Source organism: Halictus rubicundus, unplaced genomic scaffold (genome assembly GCF_050948215.1).
Source record: "Halictus rubicundus isolate RS-2024b unplaced genomic scaffold, iyHalRubi1_principal scaffold0045, whole genome shotgun sequence".
Lineage (NCBI taxonomy): Eukaryota > Metazoa > Arthropoda > Insecta > Hymenoptera > Halictidae > Halictus > Halictus rubicundus.
The window spans coordinates 281,974-300,137 of record NW_027488586.1 but is presented as its reverse complement, the minus strand read 5'-3'; the positions used below and the strand labels follow the sequence as shown (position 1 = coordinate 300,137).

At 44.7% G+C, this 18,164-nt stretch overlaps 1 protein-coding gene and 1 long non-coding RNA gene across 3 annotated transcripts; both read left to right on the top strand.

The window, feature by feature from the left end:
* Positions 1-10,915: 10,915 nt before the first annotated feature.
* LOC143363415 (uncharacterized) lies at positions 10,916-12,135 on the top strand. Of its 2 annotated transcripts, XR_013083818.1 has the most exons (4): positions 10,916-11,158; positions 11,322-11,379; positions 11,781-11,843; positions 12,028-12,135. It is a non-coding gene; the product is annotated as an uncharacterized LOC143363415 (long non-coding RNA). The 2 variants fall into 2 exon arrangements; XR_013083817.1 differs by lacking the exon at positions 10,916-11,158 and having other exon boundaries at positions 11,278-11,379.
* Positions 12,136-12,855: 720 nt separating this feature from the next.
* LOC143363381 (uncharacterized) lies at positions 12,856-18,138 on the top strand. Its single transcript, XM_076803978.1, has one exon. The coding sequence runs from the start codon at positions 12,856-12,858 to the stop codon at positions 18,136-18,138; it is 5,283 nt and encodes a 1,760-aa protein (XP_076660093.1).
* The last annotated feature ends 26 nt before the right edge of the window (positions 18,139-18,164 follow it).

Sequence of the window (18,164 nt, the reverse complement as noted above, 5' to 3'; positions counted from 1 at the left end):
GTAATTCAAAATGCAATTTTATGCGTGAAATTTAATTGATTGAAATTAATAATATAAATATGCAATGATAAAACATAATGAAATTAAAAAAAAGAATGCGTTAGTTGACAGGACTCGAACCCTGGTCGTCTGGCTGAAAACTTCGCACGCTACCGTCGTGCCACACCGACTCTTGGTATAGGCCAGAAAAAATACGGCATTACATAGGATATAATGAAAGTTTAATCGTCAATATCTCGAAAACTATTGAGTATCTTCCCCTATAATGGTATATATTCGTGAACAGGAGAACGAGATCTATAAGTGTGCAAAGTTTCAACTGAATCCGTGACCCGAAGGTCGTGCCCTCTCCTTGTTAGTTAAATATGGTATGAGGTATAATTAAATATCGACAATATTTCACAAGATATTGACAATATTTCGTACGTTACCGTGATAAATAAGCGATTTCGTTGCATTTTAAATAAATTCGTTTAACTTTCAAAAATAAGATATTTATAGTAGGTTATAAGCTCCTTGTTCCACGAAGTCCAAAGTTTTTAAACCGTTTATTTGTACATACATTTATATATTACGACTTGGCAACGTCGCTCGATCTTATATCCGAACTTCGAATACAATTTCGAATAAAAGATACATTTGATTTTCATTTATTCCGCATGCTCGTCTCGAATAAAAAATCGAAAAATTCCCTACATCGAGTGTTGGGACGCAACGAAATGCGAGACCCATAAAAGAGCTCTCGAATGTCAGAACAGAAACAATCAAAGACTGCGCCTGGTCAATGTCGAATCCTCAAAACCAACTTCCTCCCAATAACGTTCAGCACACGCAACGCCAAGCACTTCGAACCCCGACTATAAATTAGCCTAAGGGTCGAAGAGTCGTCCCCCCGACTAGAGAGGACGGCAGCCGCATTGGCGCGGCTGCTGCCGAATGTCGGGGGGCCGGATTTGAAAGTACGCCGTCTCTATACGGAGGTGGTGCGGTCTATAGCCCTGTATGGGGCCCCCGTATGGCACCGCTCGCTCGAGGCCAGCACGCCCAGCCGCAAACTCTTAGAAAGAGTGCTGGTTCCTTCGGGATACCGGCTCCGGGCGGGGCACGAAGACTGCGGGAGCTGTGGGTGGACCGAGTTGGGGCTCGGGAAGCCCAATCCGAAGGCTCCAGGGATGGGGACACCGGGCGGGTCCCTCCGCCCGGGGTCTTATGGCGTAGGCAGTGGGGGAGGTTAACCCCTCCCCCGGGGCATGATGATAGCTGGGAGGTGTCCTGTTGAGTACTCGCGTGATCCAGGCACCTCCTGTGTAGCTTAGGTGGGCGTGAGGTTTTAGCGGGTACTCTCCGGGGGCTTGCCCCCGGGGAGAATCCCACATAACCCCGGCTTCCCCCAGGGAGTCGGGGTATGTATAAAACATTTCCTCACGATAAAAAAAAAAAAAGGGTCGAAGAGTCGTGAACCCGAAGCGACGGGACTCGTCCGAGTTTTCCACGCATTTTAAGACAGCGCGTCTGGAAAATCTCACCATCCTCACCCCCATTCTCTCCTCTCATTTTACCACCTCCACCATAGAATTACAGCCCTTAAATATCCATCTTTGCGGGCGCGTCGCCAGTCTTCAGCAAATCTTCCGGCACTTTAAACATACACTCCTCGTTTCCGCTACATGTTTTGTACAAGTTACCATTATTAAAGTTATCGTTATTAACAAGTTGTTGAATACTCAAAACACCTCACCTCTTACAAATAACCGAGCGCGGCTTTAATTAATCGCGACGGAGTGATCGACGTGAGGAAAGCCGAAATCACTGGTCTTTCCCGTCCATGCACGAGCAAGTACATCGAGTATTCGAATAAATCTCAAGGCCATGCAAAAATCGTACGTCGAAAATCAAAGATACATTCTGAGTTGCGAGTATCTGAAGAAATTCACCGTCGAATACATGGGGGCGCTGCCAAAAACTACCGAATAAAAGTCAAAGATACTTTGCAACTCATCAGCTGTATCTTCGAATAAATTCTCTCAAATAAATTCTCGCTGCTAGAGGCGTCGAATACGCATAGCCGTTACTTCGCGATTCGGATGACTCACGGACGACAAATGAAATTCGTGAAAAGTATCCGACGGATAAACTGTGGTATATATGTATCCGAGAGAAACGAGTTCGAATAGAAGATAGTTTTCATTTATTTGTATTCGAAATTTTAAAATAAATTTTTGCCCAACTCTGATATTAACGATTCAGGACCTTGTAACTAAATATTCTTTGGCCATCCCTTTAGAATCAACAACCGCTGTCGAAGTTGCAAAGGCAATCGTTCAGAACTTTATCTGTAGATTTGGTGCTCCTAAAGCGATACTCACTGACCAAGGCGCGAACTTCCTAAGCTCATTAATGAAAAATATTTTTTTTTTTTTTTATTAACTCCCTCAAACTATACAATTTGTCCCAGAGGACATTCGGTAGATTGTTTTAACAAGATAAGTGAATTTAGCCCGTTGATAATTTCCCAGTAGAAAATATCTTTTTAGAGAACACAATTTTAAGCCTTGTGTAGAAGATCAGTTGGGTGCTTCCTGCGTAGTCTTCTAGGCAGGTTTTCTGTATAGAGCTTCTTTGCTGCTTCGTTTGGATGATTTTCCAGTCTGAGTTGGTATCTGTTGCATAGTCGGTTTATCTCCTCTTCCACGGAATTGACCTTGAGGTCCTTGCGAATTTGCTCATTTCTCACGTACCACGGTGCATTTACAATGGTTCTAAGGGTAATGGATTGTAGTGCTTCAAGTTTGGATATGTGGCTTTTTGCAGCAGTTCCCCATATTTCTATGCCATAAGTCCATATTGGTTTAATTATAGACTTATATATTAATAGTTTATTTGTTTAGGATTAAACGTAGAAATAAGTTAATTTTAAGTCTGTTCGAGACCACGCGCTACGGCCCTGGGGAGCGCCCCGGGCCACGTCTACCATGTCAACTCGATCCTGCGAATCACCTGTGCGCGACGCCTTTTGTTTTCGGCGTTTCTCGGAATCGCGCGCAGCCGATACGCGATCACGTGATCGATGGGAATCACCAGCGATCGCCTCATTACCGTCGCCGTTGAGAAGAGTAGAATTCGTTCTCGACACGTCTCGATACACACACGCTCGCGCCCATCTTTGGTCTTTTCGTTTCGTCGCTGCTTCTCGGCATCCGATTTCCATCTCGTCTCGATCGCGTCAAGTCAGATTGATTCGCCCTCACTATTGTCGTTTACGCGAGTGTGTTTAAATTAAAGTTACACACGTGCCTAGTGAATCTTTCTATCCTTCCTTCGCTCTCTTGGCCGTTTTCTCCCGTTCCTTCCTTCACATTTTCACTCCTTGGCAATTCCGAGCTCCCTCCTGTGTTCGTACCCGATCCTACTTCCCATACAGTCCACTCCCCAAAATTCTCGTCCCGGGTTCCCGAACATCTTCTCGTCTTTTTAAGCGGATTTGCTCTATTTTGGTTTTTATATGATACTTCCAGGTCATTCTTGCATCTAGATGCATGCCTAAGTATTTCACAGTTTCAGTTTGAGGAATAATGGTTCCATTTAGGGTGATAGGTGGGACACTGCCTTTTCTTAGAGTGAACGTGATGTGTTTGCACTTGTCAGAATTTACTTTTATTTTCCATCTATTTAAACACTGCTCAATTTTTAGAGAGTGTTGCTTGAGTATAGATTGAGCTTTTGTGGGATCAGAGTGTGTGGCCAAAATAGCACTGTCGTCCGCGAAGGTAAATATCATTGATTCTAACGTAATAGGGATATCTGCAGTGAATAGCGTGTACAAAACAGGACCTAAAACACTGCCCTGCGGTACTCCTGCTTCAATGCTGTGGACTTCCGAGTATGACTCCTGCACCTTCACGAAAAACGCTCTATCTTCAAGATAAGATTTGAGGAGCTGGTAGTAGGGTAAAGGGAATGCTTCTTGGATTTTGGCCAGAAGACCTTTGTGCCAGACTTTATCAAAGGCTTTTTCGACATCAAGGAAGAGAGCAGTACAGTATTCCTTTCTCTCTAGTGCTGCTGTAATTGAATTGGCCATTCTGTGTATTTGATCTGTAGTAGCATATTTGTTTCTGAAGTCAAATTGGTGGGAAGGTATAAGATTTTTTTCGCTAATTATTTCTTTCATCCTAATTAGGATTATTTTTTCTAGCAGCTTAGACATTGAGGGGAGGAGTGAGATCGGCCTGTGTGATGACGGCAGGTGAAGGTCTTTGTTTGGTTTAAGAAGCATAATAACTTGGGCTATTTTCCAGGATATAGGAAAGAATTTGATTCTTAGTACGGCATTGAAGATAATAGTGAGGAATCTAATTGCCTTTGGAGGTAGCTCTTTAAGAATTTCGCCCCCTATTAGATCAAATCCAGGTGACTTGTTATTGCTTGTTACAGAGATAAGCTTAGCTACCTCTTTAACAGACGTTGGGGGTATAATTTTGATGGGGTCCGTTTCATTTGCTACACAGAGACTGTGGTCCATGAGAGCATAAGTGGGGTCAGTAATATTTGGTGTAAATATATTTTGTAGATATTTAGCGAAAACAGTAGCCTTTTCAGTTGGAGATTTAGCCCATGTTGAATCGTCTTTTTTGATAGCAGGAGCAGGAATTATTGACCTTTTAAATCTCTTGGTGGCTTTCCAGAGTGAATAATTTGTGTCTTCGTTGGGTGATACATTGGTAATGTATGTATGAAATTCTTCATTGCAGTGAGTTTGAATTAGATGTTTTACTTCTTTGTTGATGACATTAAGTCTCTTTTTGTTGTTTAGAGTTTTTTGCCTTTGCCAGATACTTTTAATCTTGCGTTTTTCTCTAATTCTTTGCATTATGTGCTCACGGTACGAGAGGAATTTCCTATTATTCACTTCAGGTTTAGTAGCTAACCAACATGCTTGCTGTATTGTATCTCTATTTGTTCAGGTGATTTTAAGGGTATTGGAAAGTTGGGCTGTTCGTTTTCACGAAGGAATTATGCGCGCGTTTGTGTTGATATAGTTTATTTCAAACTTAACAAATGCCCTGTCACCGGCCGAACTAACCTTGGGTGACTAGTTTGTTGGATACAATGAATTGTAGCGGTGGTACGGTATGGCGCGATTACTGACTCGAATACTTGGTGTATGATTCTGATGCCGACTTTGCTGATTCTGCCGCTCTGCTCCGAGGCCCGCTTACTCGTCACCTCGGTGGTGACGCGATTTTTTGGCCATGGGCCCGTTTTCGGGGGAAGAATCATCCCCATTCGTTGATTTGACTTGAGGGCGGAGGATCTTCTGAAACAGTCCTCACCGGTGGAGGAGGAAGTCCCCACCTCAAGTCAATAAGGGAGAGTTCCCAAAATGCGCGATTTATGGGACCCCGGAGCAGCGCGACGAAGGCCTAAGTGGCCCACGTACGCCGTGCTAGCCAAGTGGCTAGCAGCTAATTTATTGCCCCTTGGCCGAGGTCCGGTGACGAAGACCAAGGGCTGGAAAAAATGTGCGTTTACTGTCTCTGGTTTTCGTCCGTTTGACGAAAACCAGAGACACGGTTATTGGGGTTGTAGCGCAACCCGAGCGTGCCTCGCGTCGTGCGGAAAAGGATTTACGACCCCTTGTCCGCCGCGTGTAGTGGGCCATAAGGCCCGCTATGTCCGAATCCGGGACCCTCAAGTACCTCGCGGACGGTACACGGAGTGAGGGTCGCACGGATTGACTTATGGCCACTTTTCCAATGCCATCAGCTCGAATCCTCAAGCGCCTCGCGTGCGGCAACTCAAGGATTAGCATTCTTCGTGATTAGTCGAAGGACGGACAAAAATCGGAAAAGGGCTTTTGTCACGCATGTGTTTTTTTTTTGGGCGAAAGAGCATGCTCCGTGCAGCTGTAACATCGTCGCTTGCGTTACGGCCGGAAATGCGAGGACTCACGGTACTTTTGTCTGCGAGGGATCGAACAGGTATGTTGATGTTAATATGTTCTTCTAGGTACTCTCTAAATTGGTCCCAATTAGTGGTATTGTTAGAAAGGTGTGATGAAGTGCTTGATTGCGATGGTTTAAATAAAAGATTAAGTAGAACAGGGGAGTGGTCGGAAGTAAGATCTAGGCTGGATTGAATTTTGAAGTTATTTTTTGACAGTCCTTTTAAAATGGCAAAATCGAGTAAATCTGGGGTTTTTTCTGGGCAGCAGGCCAGTGCGTAGGTTCACCGGTTGAAATCGCATTTAGTGATAATTTGCGTATTACTTGTTCCAAGATTCTGCCTCGTGGTGTAACTGTTTTGGAGCCCCAAAAGTTGTGTTTTGCGTTGTAGTCACCGCCGGCAATAAATTTATTCCCTAATGATTTGAAAAAGTGCTCGTATTGTTGAGCAGATATTTTATGTTTCGGAGGAGAATATACAGCCGCCAATGTTATGTTGCCATGTGACGTGTTAATTGTTACGGCAGTAGCTTGTGTATGCGTATCAGCGGTAGAGCTATGGAAAAAATGTTTAATGTCATTTCTTATTATTATCGCTGCTCCTCCATGTGCTTTGCCAGATGGGTGCTTGGTATCGTAAATATTGTAATAAGGGATTTTAATGTGGTTCTTAGCGGTAAGGTGTGTTTCTGAGATAAGTATCACGTCGATTTTGTTAGTATGTAAAAAGATTTTTAACTCGTGTAATCTTTGTTGTAGGCCATTAGCGTTCCAAATAACAATATTTAAGTTGTCCATTTCAGTTATTGTTATTGTTTAGCATGAGTGATAGAAGTTCTAACATTTTATTTATTTGCTGTGATTGTTGAGTTAAAAGTTAAGTTTGTTGCAGAATCATGCTGGTTATTAATTCAGAATTTTTAGTGGATGTTGTTAGTAGATCTTTTAGTTCTGTTAACGTTGAAGTGGAGTTCATATTTTCGGGCAATGCGGACGGATCTTTCCTAGCTTGAGATCGAGCTACTTCAGCAAATGTTTTATTAATATTTCCTATACCGTTATGTACACCCTCTGGAGCATTATTGTTTTGCTTGGCATACGTTACGTTATGCAGATTTGAATTTGGACTGACCATTTTATGTCTAAGTTTGGGGAAAAGTTTTTGCTGCAACTGTTTTCTCACAAGACAACCTTTGTAACTTGCTGGATGGTTTCCCTGGCAGTTTGTACATTTAACATTATTAATTTTACCTGCGCATTTCACGCATGCTGGAATTCGGTTACAGTAATTCTTGGAGTGGCCATATGACTGACAGCGTAAACATTGAGGAATGTCCCTTTTTGTTTTGGGAGGTTCAAATGATACTATTATGTTATATAGCCTGTCGACTTTGTATATCTCTTTGTTGTTTGCATTGGGTTCAAGTTATATGAAGAATAGTGGCAACGGCTCCTTTGTAACGCTTTTAGTGATATTGTTTATTTGTCTTACCTGGTGATTGAGTTTTTTCAATTCATCGATTATTATACCTGTATCCATACTATGATGCATCCCTCTTAGTACTACCTTGTAACTTCTTTCTTTTTTCAGCTGGTAGGTGTAGAAATTAGCATTCTTTTCCTTCAAGGCTGAGGTGAGCTTTCTGTAGTCCTCGGATGTATTAACTTGAATTTTGACTTCACAGTTTTTTAGTTGTTTAATGGTGAAGTTGTCATTAGCAATATCTTTCAACAGTTCGACAAGTGGTCCTATGACTTGATCTTCAATGTATATTGGAGGTTTAGGTTGGAGATTGATGTTTGTCGTTATATTGTCTTCAGTAGTATCATCATTTAGATTTTGCCGAAGGTTGAATGGGTTATTTACGGGCACATTGCTTAACCATTTAACTTGTTGTTCTTCGGAGACCGTTGGGGTATTGATTGGCGAGATTTTTTTACGCTTCTTCCCTGATTCGTTAGCTTTCGAGAGGTCAATATCCATTGCCGCTGGAGTTATTTGCGAATTGAGGTTAAGTTGTAGATTTTTAATGGTATAGCTTTCACCTTTTTTTTTAAGGTTTAGCTTTGGGATTCCGTTTGGAATCATAAGCGGATCGAACTTGCCAAAACGACAAGTTCCCTCTTCGTTAACTGCACTAGTAAACAGAGTTATTGCCGGAACGTCGGGTGTAAATATTGTTGGGAAATTGGATCGTGGAGTTGGTCAGTGGTGAAATAAATTGAGTCTAAGTAGACACACTTATGTTTGTGTTTTTCACTGCGTTGTATGATACACTTATATACAGGGTGGCCCACATAACTCTGAACAGCTCAATATCTCGAAAACTATGCCATCGATTTTAAAGTTCTTAGTCTTAAATTGCATGGAACTGAAGGGCCTTCCTGACTACATAAACGTGAAGTGGCCTCCCTTCCCCTTTAACGGGGGAGGGGAGGCACCTTTGCAATTTTAAATGGAACCCCCTATAAAATGTTACATATTTAGATTCTACAGGAAAAAACAAGTCAATTTTGTCTGAAACATTTTTTTGTCAGATACTTCCATGATGAGATATAACAGTTTGAAGTTTCGAGTTGTAGGTACTTGAAGCGCTCGGAAATAGCGGGGATATGTAAAGGACAAACTTATGTTTGAACCACCGACGACAAAAGAGGATATGAAACAAAGAATACGTGACGCTTGCGCTTCAGTGACTCCCGAAATGTTAAAAAATGTTAGAACAATTTTGATGTTTCGAGTAAATAAATGTTTACAAGCCCGTGGTGGACATTTTGAACATTTAATTTAAAATACATTTTATTTCTTCACGAATAAGCAAAGGACTCAAGCGCGTATAATTCCATAACGCTATTTCCGAGCGATTCAAGTACCTACAACTCGAAACTTTAAACTGTTATATCTCATCATGGAAGTATCTGACAAAAAAATGTTTCAGACAAAATTGACTTGTTTTTTCCGGTAGAATCTAGATATGTAACATTTTATAGGGGGTTCCATTTAAAATTACAAAGGTACCTCCCCTCCCCCGTTAAAGGGGAAGGGAGGCCACTTCACATTTATGTAGTCAGAAAGGCCCTTCAGTTCCATGCAATTTAAGACTAAGAACTTTAAAATCGATGACATAGTTTTCGAGATATTGAGCTGTTCAGAGTTATGTGGGCCACCCTGTATCTGTATATACAGTGACTCCCACTAATATTCGGACAAAATCGCATAACTTTGCCAATATTGGACAGCACTACTTGAATTTTTTTGAGACGTTAGAACAATTACTACGCTACATAACGTGAAAAAAATGTTTCATTAAAATTGCATTTGGTCGAAATTGCAGAGAAAGTACTAAAAGTTGTATTTTGCAACTTTTTTATGCGCGCTTATATTAAAAATGTAAAAAATACGTTTTGTTCATCTGTATCAATTATACATATTCTGAATATTTCATCTAAATCGGTCAACGTTGCAATGAGCTACAAACGTATAACGATGACAGCAGGGTGAAAGTCGCAGAATTTTGGTCTTGTCAGGGAATTTCACCCTTATATTATCATTTTAAAACATCTGTAGCTTATTGCAACGTTGACCGATTTTGATGAAATATTCAGAATATGTATAATTCATGCAGATCTACAAATCGTACTTTCTAAATTTTCAATGTAAGTCCACATCAAAAAGTTGCAAAATACAACTTTTAGTATTTTCTCTGCAATTTCGACCAATTGCAATTTTTGTAAATATTTTTTTTCACTTTATACAGCAAACCAATTGTATTACATAGAATCAATCATTTATTTGTAGTTATATGACAATGTAATTTTTTCATACAGCAATAAACAAGTGACACCGACTGATTGACGGGTCCGGCGCATTGCCGTCCCCATGAGCATCATAGCTGTACAAAGCAGCTCGAGCATCGTGGGGAGGGGGGGGGGGGGATCGACGTTCCCAGCTGATCGTGGAAAAAAAGTGAAAGCAGACAAAAACAAACCGTCACCATAACAGCTGACGGACGTTCGCGGGCTCTCCTGAGTACGTCGAACTCGCGCGGGTGAGTGTGTGGGTGCATGCGTGAGCGGCAAAGATGTGTTGGCGCAGCATGCTCGCGAAAACGTTAGCGCCTACGGGGTAATTAGTAGGTGTGAGGCGCCGATAGGAGGACACCTAGAATTTCTTTCAAAATCTTTTTGCACGTCATGTTGTAAACTAATTGTTCTAACTTGTCAACAACATCCAAATCGTATGATGCAATATTAAAATAGTTATCGCCCTGAGTGTCCCAATATTACTGTCAGCGACTACATTTGTTTTGTTTCTTTGCCTGTGTGGTGCAGCAGAATACTAGTGCAAAGTTTCTATAAAATCACTTCGTGTTCCTCTGTGTCAGAAGAACTCAAAGCGAGGAACTCAAAAATTAATCTAAATGTAATCCAAATTTATTTGTTTGAGAAGTTCACGCGGTATATAGACTGTTTGTCACTTACCTATTCAGCTGTAATTTTCTTCTGCTGTATCTTGTGGTTGAGCTCCGAAGTCTTTTGGAGGATACAGCCGCCTTGGCTGCTCGCTTGGTCGCCATTTTTCCCGCATGCTCAGTAGAACACGATTCACCACACTCCATTTTTACACAATCTCCACACTTCTCCACACAAACTCCAAACTATACACACTCGCGTCAACACAAGTCCGTACGTAAACATATTTTTCCGCGTTGTGTATAAATTATTTAACGAATGAAACAGGAATGATTCGCACGCGATGCGAACGCGTTCCTGTCCATCAGTAAACTGAACGAAACAAACAACGACGCAACCAAATGTTGCCACATGCGTCATCGGGGATGGCTCTTTTGCGCACAGACGATTGCGCACGACGGCATGGCACACGGTTCTTTTGGACACGGTATTATTGGACACACGGTTTTTTTGGACACAGTAACATTGGACACAGTGGGTTTTCGCACACGCAAGGATTGCCCACATGGTTAAGACGCACACGCTGAGTTACGCACATATAAAATTGTACTCACGATAGATTGCGCACAGAATGAATTCAAACTGTTGTTTATCATCTTGTGTTGTGCTGTGTGATTACTTAGTCTATGATTATATACCTTCTATGCAGAATGTGTCTAAAGTATCAAAATTTGTCAGTGATTTTAATTTTATAGGTGACTGTGTAAGATGTGCTTAAATTATGAATAGTTGATAAAAATGTGAGAAAATGCTACGGTTTTAAGTAATTTATTTTGTGTACAATCTGTGTCACAAGTGTTATGTTAAGTACTAAATTTGTTAAATGATCGTAATATACGCATGCAAATAGTGAAGAACATGAAGAAGCTGTAAATAGTTGAAAAAATATTTATGTTGCAGCAGATTCAAAAGGATTGAGAATACATAATTTGGGAGCTAGAATTTGATCAGATTAAGTAAGGTAAGTATTTCTATCTATCAAAAAGGTACGGATAGAATAAACCAGATACTATGTGGCTTATTTTATTTTCTTTTTACTGATGATATAGTGATTGGCAAACAAGATTACGTACACGAATATTAAGTTGCTCTTAAAAATGCGTATATTGACCTGTTGCGGTCCTATTTACGTCGACTTAGTCTAGAAATGTTATTTTTGCACAACTGCTCGCGTATTTTACATATTCATATTCCATTCATGAATAATACCATAATTACATATTATATAAATACCATAATTACATATTACATAAATCCCATAATTAAATATTATATGAAAGCAATTCTAGTTTTCACTGTTCTAAATATATTGCTAATATACTTATTTTATCTGGATTAAAGCTAAATTGTATGATATTATAGCAAGTTCTAAAACTATATGAGATGGAACTGTGTGGACCGCAAGGGATTAAGCATTCTAACAAGGTGTGATAATTTGACAAATGTGTATATACGTTAGTGAAATAATAATAATTTTTTTATATGACAAATGATCCTTAATTATGTCTTTTATTTAAAATGTAACGACAACTCTTTGAAAAAGCATAAGCAAAAAAATATTGAATTTTTAAATTGTAATATATTTTATGTGTTCTTGATTTAAACACAGTGATTCTTGACGCTACCTATCACGATAGAACCATTGATATTAATAAACTTGTAAGTACAAGGTGTATTACCTAATTTATTTCAGAAATCCTTAAGTCATTTAATGTTATTTACAACATTAATAGTAAAAGATGCTTTCATGTTTCAGGTATTTCTTTACATTTTACTTATCTTTTTTTCAGAGCTAGTCCAGTGTATTTGTTATATATGTTACAATAATTATATTTTGTTAGACGCGTTCAAACGGTCTATTCCTATGGCGAGCACCGAGAACACCCCCCTCCCCTTTCGTCGTCTCGGAACGAGCAGACACCGCGAAGCGAGCTCCCGTGTATGAAGGTGGTGGGGCGTCTATCAAGCATGTAAATAGGCCTCCCGAAAAATTCGAATAAGTTCCGTTGTAACATCCTCTGCGAGTACACGCGAATATTTTTCTAACGTTCCAGTAGCTTTGTAATCGGTCGGCTTTGTCTCCCCTGCGAGATAACCACGGGTTCTGTAAAGCATCTCTCCTCTGCGAGAATAATTATAGATCAAGTTAGTGCAATAAAGACAGTTTGTGAACCGCAGAAACCCGGTTGACGCCAGTGCAGCTTCCTAGTTGTAGTTCGACTCCGTACGTCTCCTTTCCACTCTCTGCACGCGATCCAGTGCATTGTCCTTTTCGCGGACTCTTAATTCAAACCAGGGTCGGTGAAACAGTTTTGGTCCTTCGAGCCGGATCTCAGAGAGACAGTTCGTACGGGTTCAGTTTAACGGCGACAATCAAACCGTCATTTTCAAACGCGGGTGTCGAGTGTCGTGACATTCAAGCCGCAAACAATTCAAAATGAATACAAATGCCATGGAGACCTTCGAGGCGGTCCTTGAGCGACAAACGCAAGCGTTCGCTCAGCTGACAAAAATACTGTCGAACACCAAGAAAAGAGGGGTCGACAATTTTACGGTGGAGTACCTGGACGCCAGATTAACGATGTACCAGGAGACCTGGACGCAGATCACCTCCTTCAACGGGTACCTACAGGCGTACCGAAAGGCGGACAAGACGAAGCAGGACCTTCCCTACTTCAAGGCCAACACCATGGACAGGATGGAGGACGCGTACCTCGAAGGCTGGTCTTACCTACGGGAGCAGCTGACGCATCTACGCCCCCCTATCACACCCCCTGCGGCGAATTCTTCGATGGCGTTCCCAGTACCGACGGTAACTCGTCCGGCGCACGTACAATTACCGCGAATCGAACTCCCGAAATTCGACGGCGATTATACTCGTTGGAAATCCTTCGAATCGCGATTCAATTCCGCGGTAATCGTGAACGGGACTCTCACGGATGCGGAAAGACTGCAGTACCTGCTTAGCGCATTGTCGGGCGAACCACTCGAAGCGATACAGCACCTCGATGTATCTGACGCGAACTTCCAGATCGGTTGGAACCGTCTCAAGGAGATTTACGATAATGAACGAGTCATCGTACATACGTTGATGCAAAAGCATTATTCGTTAAAAACGATCAAATTGTCTCAACTCGACTCACTGAATCAGTTCGCGATTCATTATCGCAACACCCTCGAGGCGTTATATCATTTAGGTAGAGGCACAAAGGAGGATCACCTTGTCCATTTCGTTTCGAGCAAGTTCGACCGCGAATTAGAAACGGAGTGGAATAAAACTCTCGGCGATGCGCGATCCTACCCGAAGTACGATACTCTGGAAAAGTTCATCCTCGAACAAACCGCGGCAGTCAAAATGTCGAGTCAACCGGCGCCGTCGCTTCAAACCTCTTCGGGCCCTTCGAAAACTTTGCGGCAAAAAAGGAGCGCGCACATTATCGAAGAAAGTAGGGACTCCGCTACCTGCTTCCTTTGTAAAGAAGCGCACGTACCCCGCGACTGCAGCATGTTTCGTAGCCTCTCTCCACTCGCTCGATTCGAAACATTAAAAAACCAGCGTGTGTGCATCAATTGTCTAGGCGCAAATAACACCGTCTCGAATTGCCCCAGCACAAATGTCTGTAGACAGTGTGGGGAAAAACATCACACGATGTTGCACCGCGGAGAAACCAGGGCCCCCAGCAGACCCAAAACGGTCAATTATCGAAAACCGGCAGCTTCGCTCCAGCCGCCGCGGTCAAACGCGTCTGTCCCTGCGCGGACCCTGACAACGCCCCTATCGGCCGAAGCCTCTGCGCAGCCCTCAAGTTCGGGAGGGGTAGGTAGCAACGTCGCGACACATTTCGCCGAAGCCAGCCCGAATGGCACAAGGACTGTCCTACTAGCTACCGCAATGGTCAAGGTCTTCGCGCCTAACGGCCAGTCACGATTAGCCCGCGCGCTGTTAGATCAGGAGTCCCAGTCCTCGTTCGTGTCCAACAATCTGGTACAACAGCTGCGTATGCAAAAGGTCCGATCACCGATTTCCGTGACCGGTCTCGGCGGCGAGCAAACAAGCAATATAAATTACAGCGTGCATCTTCGGATAGGCTCGTCCAAACAGGCGTCCCCCGCACTGTCGACTCGCGCGTTCATTGTGCGCAACATAACGCAGTACGTTCCGCCTCCAGTCCAGGTAGAAAACTATAGTGCCCTGTCCGATCTCGCGCTCGCGGATCCCACGCCCGCATCACAGCAACGGATCGAATTGCTCCTAGGCGCGGACATCTTCGCGCAAATTCTCCGACCTGGCGTTCGACGCACCAGTGACCAAGGACCGATCGCGCAAAACACGGTTCTCGGTTGGATCTTGTCCGGATGCCTCAATACAAGGAATTCTCCTCGCCTCGCGGTCACCGCGCATCTCGGAGTCACCATTGATCCGTTGGAACGCGCGTTAGCTCGTTTTTGGGAGACAGAAGCAGTCCCCGAAGCGCGTGCTCTCACTCCCTTGGAGATAGAATGCGAACGGCACTTCGACACTACCTATTCGCGCGACGACGACGGACGATTTATTGTGCGGTTGCCGTTTCTTAAATCGGTCCCCCAGGACTTCCTCGGAGACTCGCTCCGAGGAGCCACCGCGTCCCTTGAACGTCTGAATCGGAAGCTACGCGGCAACGATGCGGTCAAACGCGAGTATAGCGAATTCATACGCGAGTATGAGTCGCTCGGTCACATGACCCGTCTCGATAACGTCGACCGTTCGAGGAATTACATTCCCCATCGTGCCGTTATACGCGAGGGAAGCTTGACCACCAAGCTACGAGTCGTTTTCAACGCGTCGAGCCACACGTCAAGCGGGTACTCCTTAAACGACATCCTCCACACTGGCCCGAAATTGCAGCTCGAAATTACGCGAATACTGCTCGCGTGGCGACTCCACAAATACGTATTTGTAGCGGACATCGAGAAAATGTTTCGGCAGATCCTTGTCCACCCACAAGATCGCAAATTCCAGTGCATCTTGTGGAAAAACGAGTCTAGCGGCAGTCTCGAATCGTTCGAGCTAAATACAATTACGTATGGAACCGCCTGCGCCCCGTACCTCTCGATGCGCGTGATCCAAGAGGTAAACACGTTGGAAGGTTCGGAATACCCCCTCGCGGCCCCGATTCTCCGCAGCAGTGTTTACGTCGACGACGTGTTCATGGGCGCGCCGGACAAACAGCTGCTCGAGCAGACTAGAATACAGGTCTGTCAGCTGTTATCTCGAGGTGGATTCAACCTGCGAAAATGGGCGGGCAATGACGCAGAATGCCTGCGAAATATTCCCGAATCGACACACTCGCACGCGGTGGACCTGCGAATATTCCAGGATTCGGAACTCAAAGTTCTCGGTGTAAGGTGGATGCCCTCGGACGACGCGTTCTACTTTAACCTGCAAAAATTCGCGGTCAGGCAGGAGAAAATGAGCAAGCGCGAATTGCTCTCGGAGATCGCGACGCTATTCGACCCTCTGGGATGGTTGTCGCCAATAATCATTCGAGCAAAGATACTGATGCAGCAGCAATGGCTCGAGAAAATCAGCTGGGATGACTGCGTGTCGGACAACACCCGCGAATCCTGGAACACCTTCTGCAAGGATTGGCGGGCGTTAAACGCAATGAGGATTCCGCGATGGATTCAGTACGCCCCTGACTCACTCGAAATCCAATTGCATGGATTCAGCGACGCATCTCGCGCAGCCTTTTCGTGCGCTATTTACGCCCGCGTGACGTCTCTCACCGGCGAAACGCACACAACGCTGCTCACAGCCAAATCGCGAGTAGCCCCGATAAAAACGGTCTCCATCCCTATCTTAGAGTTGAATGGAGCCGTCATGTTGACCGAGCTGGCCGCTCACGTGACCCACTCGATCGGGATACCGGTAAGTCGGACAGTTTGCTGGACGGACTCCACGATTGTCCTCGCATGGTTGCGGAAACATCCCGCTGCTTGGAAGACTGCAGTGGCCAACAGGACGTCCAAAATCCACACCACGCTGCCGAATGCCGCCTGGAAACACGTGCCGACGCACTGCAATCCGGCGGATTTAAATTCGCGCGGCGTGAACGCCGAAACGCTGCTGTCATCGACGTTGTGGATCGAGGGACCGGCCTGGTTGAAGAGGGACGAAGAGGATTGGCCCGTTCAGCAGACCTACGAAACGGAGGAAGGGAGATGTAAGACCGCCGTCCATAGCACAACAACAATAGAGGACTGGGATGTTCTGTCTCGCTTCTCCAGCTGGCAACGCCTGATCCGCGTATTCGGTCACGTGCGGCGATTTATAAACACGGTGCGAAAACAAACAAGCACCGCGTTCCCCTCGTTCCTCACCGCCCCTGAGCTACGCGACGCGGAAAGAACAATACTGCGAAGCATCCAACGCAGTTCGTTCGCAGCTGATATCTCCGCGCTCGTCCAGGGAAAACCGTTGCCCAATCGCTCGTCACTCTTGCCGCTCAACCCCTTCATAGACCAATACGGAGTCGTACGCGTAGGTGGGAGGCTCAGAAACTCCTTTTTGCCCTGGGAAACGAAGCACCCCGCGATATTGCCGAGACATTACGTTTCCGACCTCATCATTCGGGAATCGCATCTTCTCTCCCTGCACGGCGGAACACAAATAACGACATACACGACTCGCCAAAAATATTGGATACTAGGGTTGCGTAATTCGGTCCGCCGCGTGATCCATCGATGCGTCAAATGCGCGCGTTGGCGGGCGGAAACCGCCACGCAGGTAATGCAAGACCTCGTGACGTCACGTTGCCGTCCGTCCCGTCCATTTACTCACATTGGAGTAGACTACGCCGGTCCATACCAGGTTAGGGACGCACCAGGGCGCGGAAAACGGACGTATAAAAAGTACATTGCAGTATTCATCTGCTTTGCTACTCACGCGATCCATCTAGAGTTGGCTGATGATGGTTCCACGGCTGCTTTTCTCGCCGCCTTCGATCGCTTCACGTCCAGACGCGGTGTTCCTCTGACGATCACCAGCGACAATGGGACGAATTTCGTAGGCGCGTCCAACGAACTCGCTCGACACTTCGTCGAGATAACGAACGCAGACGAATTGAAAAGCCGATGCTCCACTCTCCGAATTCAATGGGAGTTCTATCCCCCGGGTGCCCCTCACCACGGAGGAATGCAGGAAGCCGCGGTCAGGTCGACTAAGCATCACCTTCGTCGAATCATGGGGTCGTTCGCGCCAACGTCGGAAGAGATGTACACTCTACACTGCAAGGTGGAGGCCACCTTAAACTCGCGCCCGATCACGCGGGTACGAGACGACCCGGAGTGTCTGGAAATTCTCACGCCAGGACACTTCTTAACCGGTAGTCCACTGGATGCACGTCCGATTCCTCCAGTGAGTGACGCGCCGACATCGCACTTATCACGATGGCAGCAAATACAAAAGTTCCACGAACTGCTCTGGCGAGTATGGTCCCGCGAGTACCTGCAGGAACTGCAGTCGCGGTACAAATGGCAGGCCGCTCAAAAGGAGATAACAGAAGGAGCCGTAGTCCTTTTGGACAACCCCCTCCTACCTCCTAATAAATGGGAATTAGGGAGGGTAACAAAAACGTTTCCAGGTAGCGACGGGCACGTACGAGTGGTGGAGGTCAAGACCGCGACCTCAAAGTACAAACGACCCATCACCCGTATCTGCCGGTTACCGGTCAACAATTGACACGGTACCCCCGAACAGGCGCTACG

Coding starts and splice junctions, on each gene's coding strand:
- LOC143363381 (XM_076803978.1), top strand. CDS start 12,856: ATGAATACAAATGCCATGGAGACCTTCGAGGCGGTCCTTGAGCGACAA.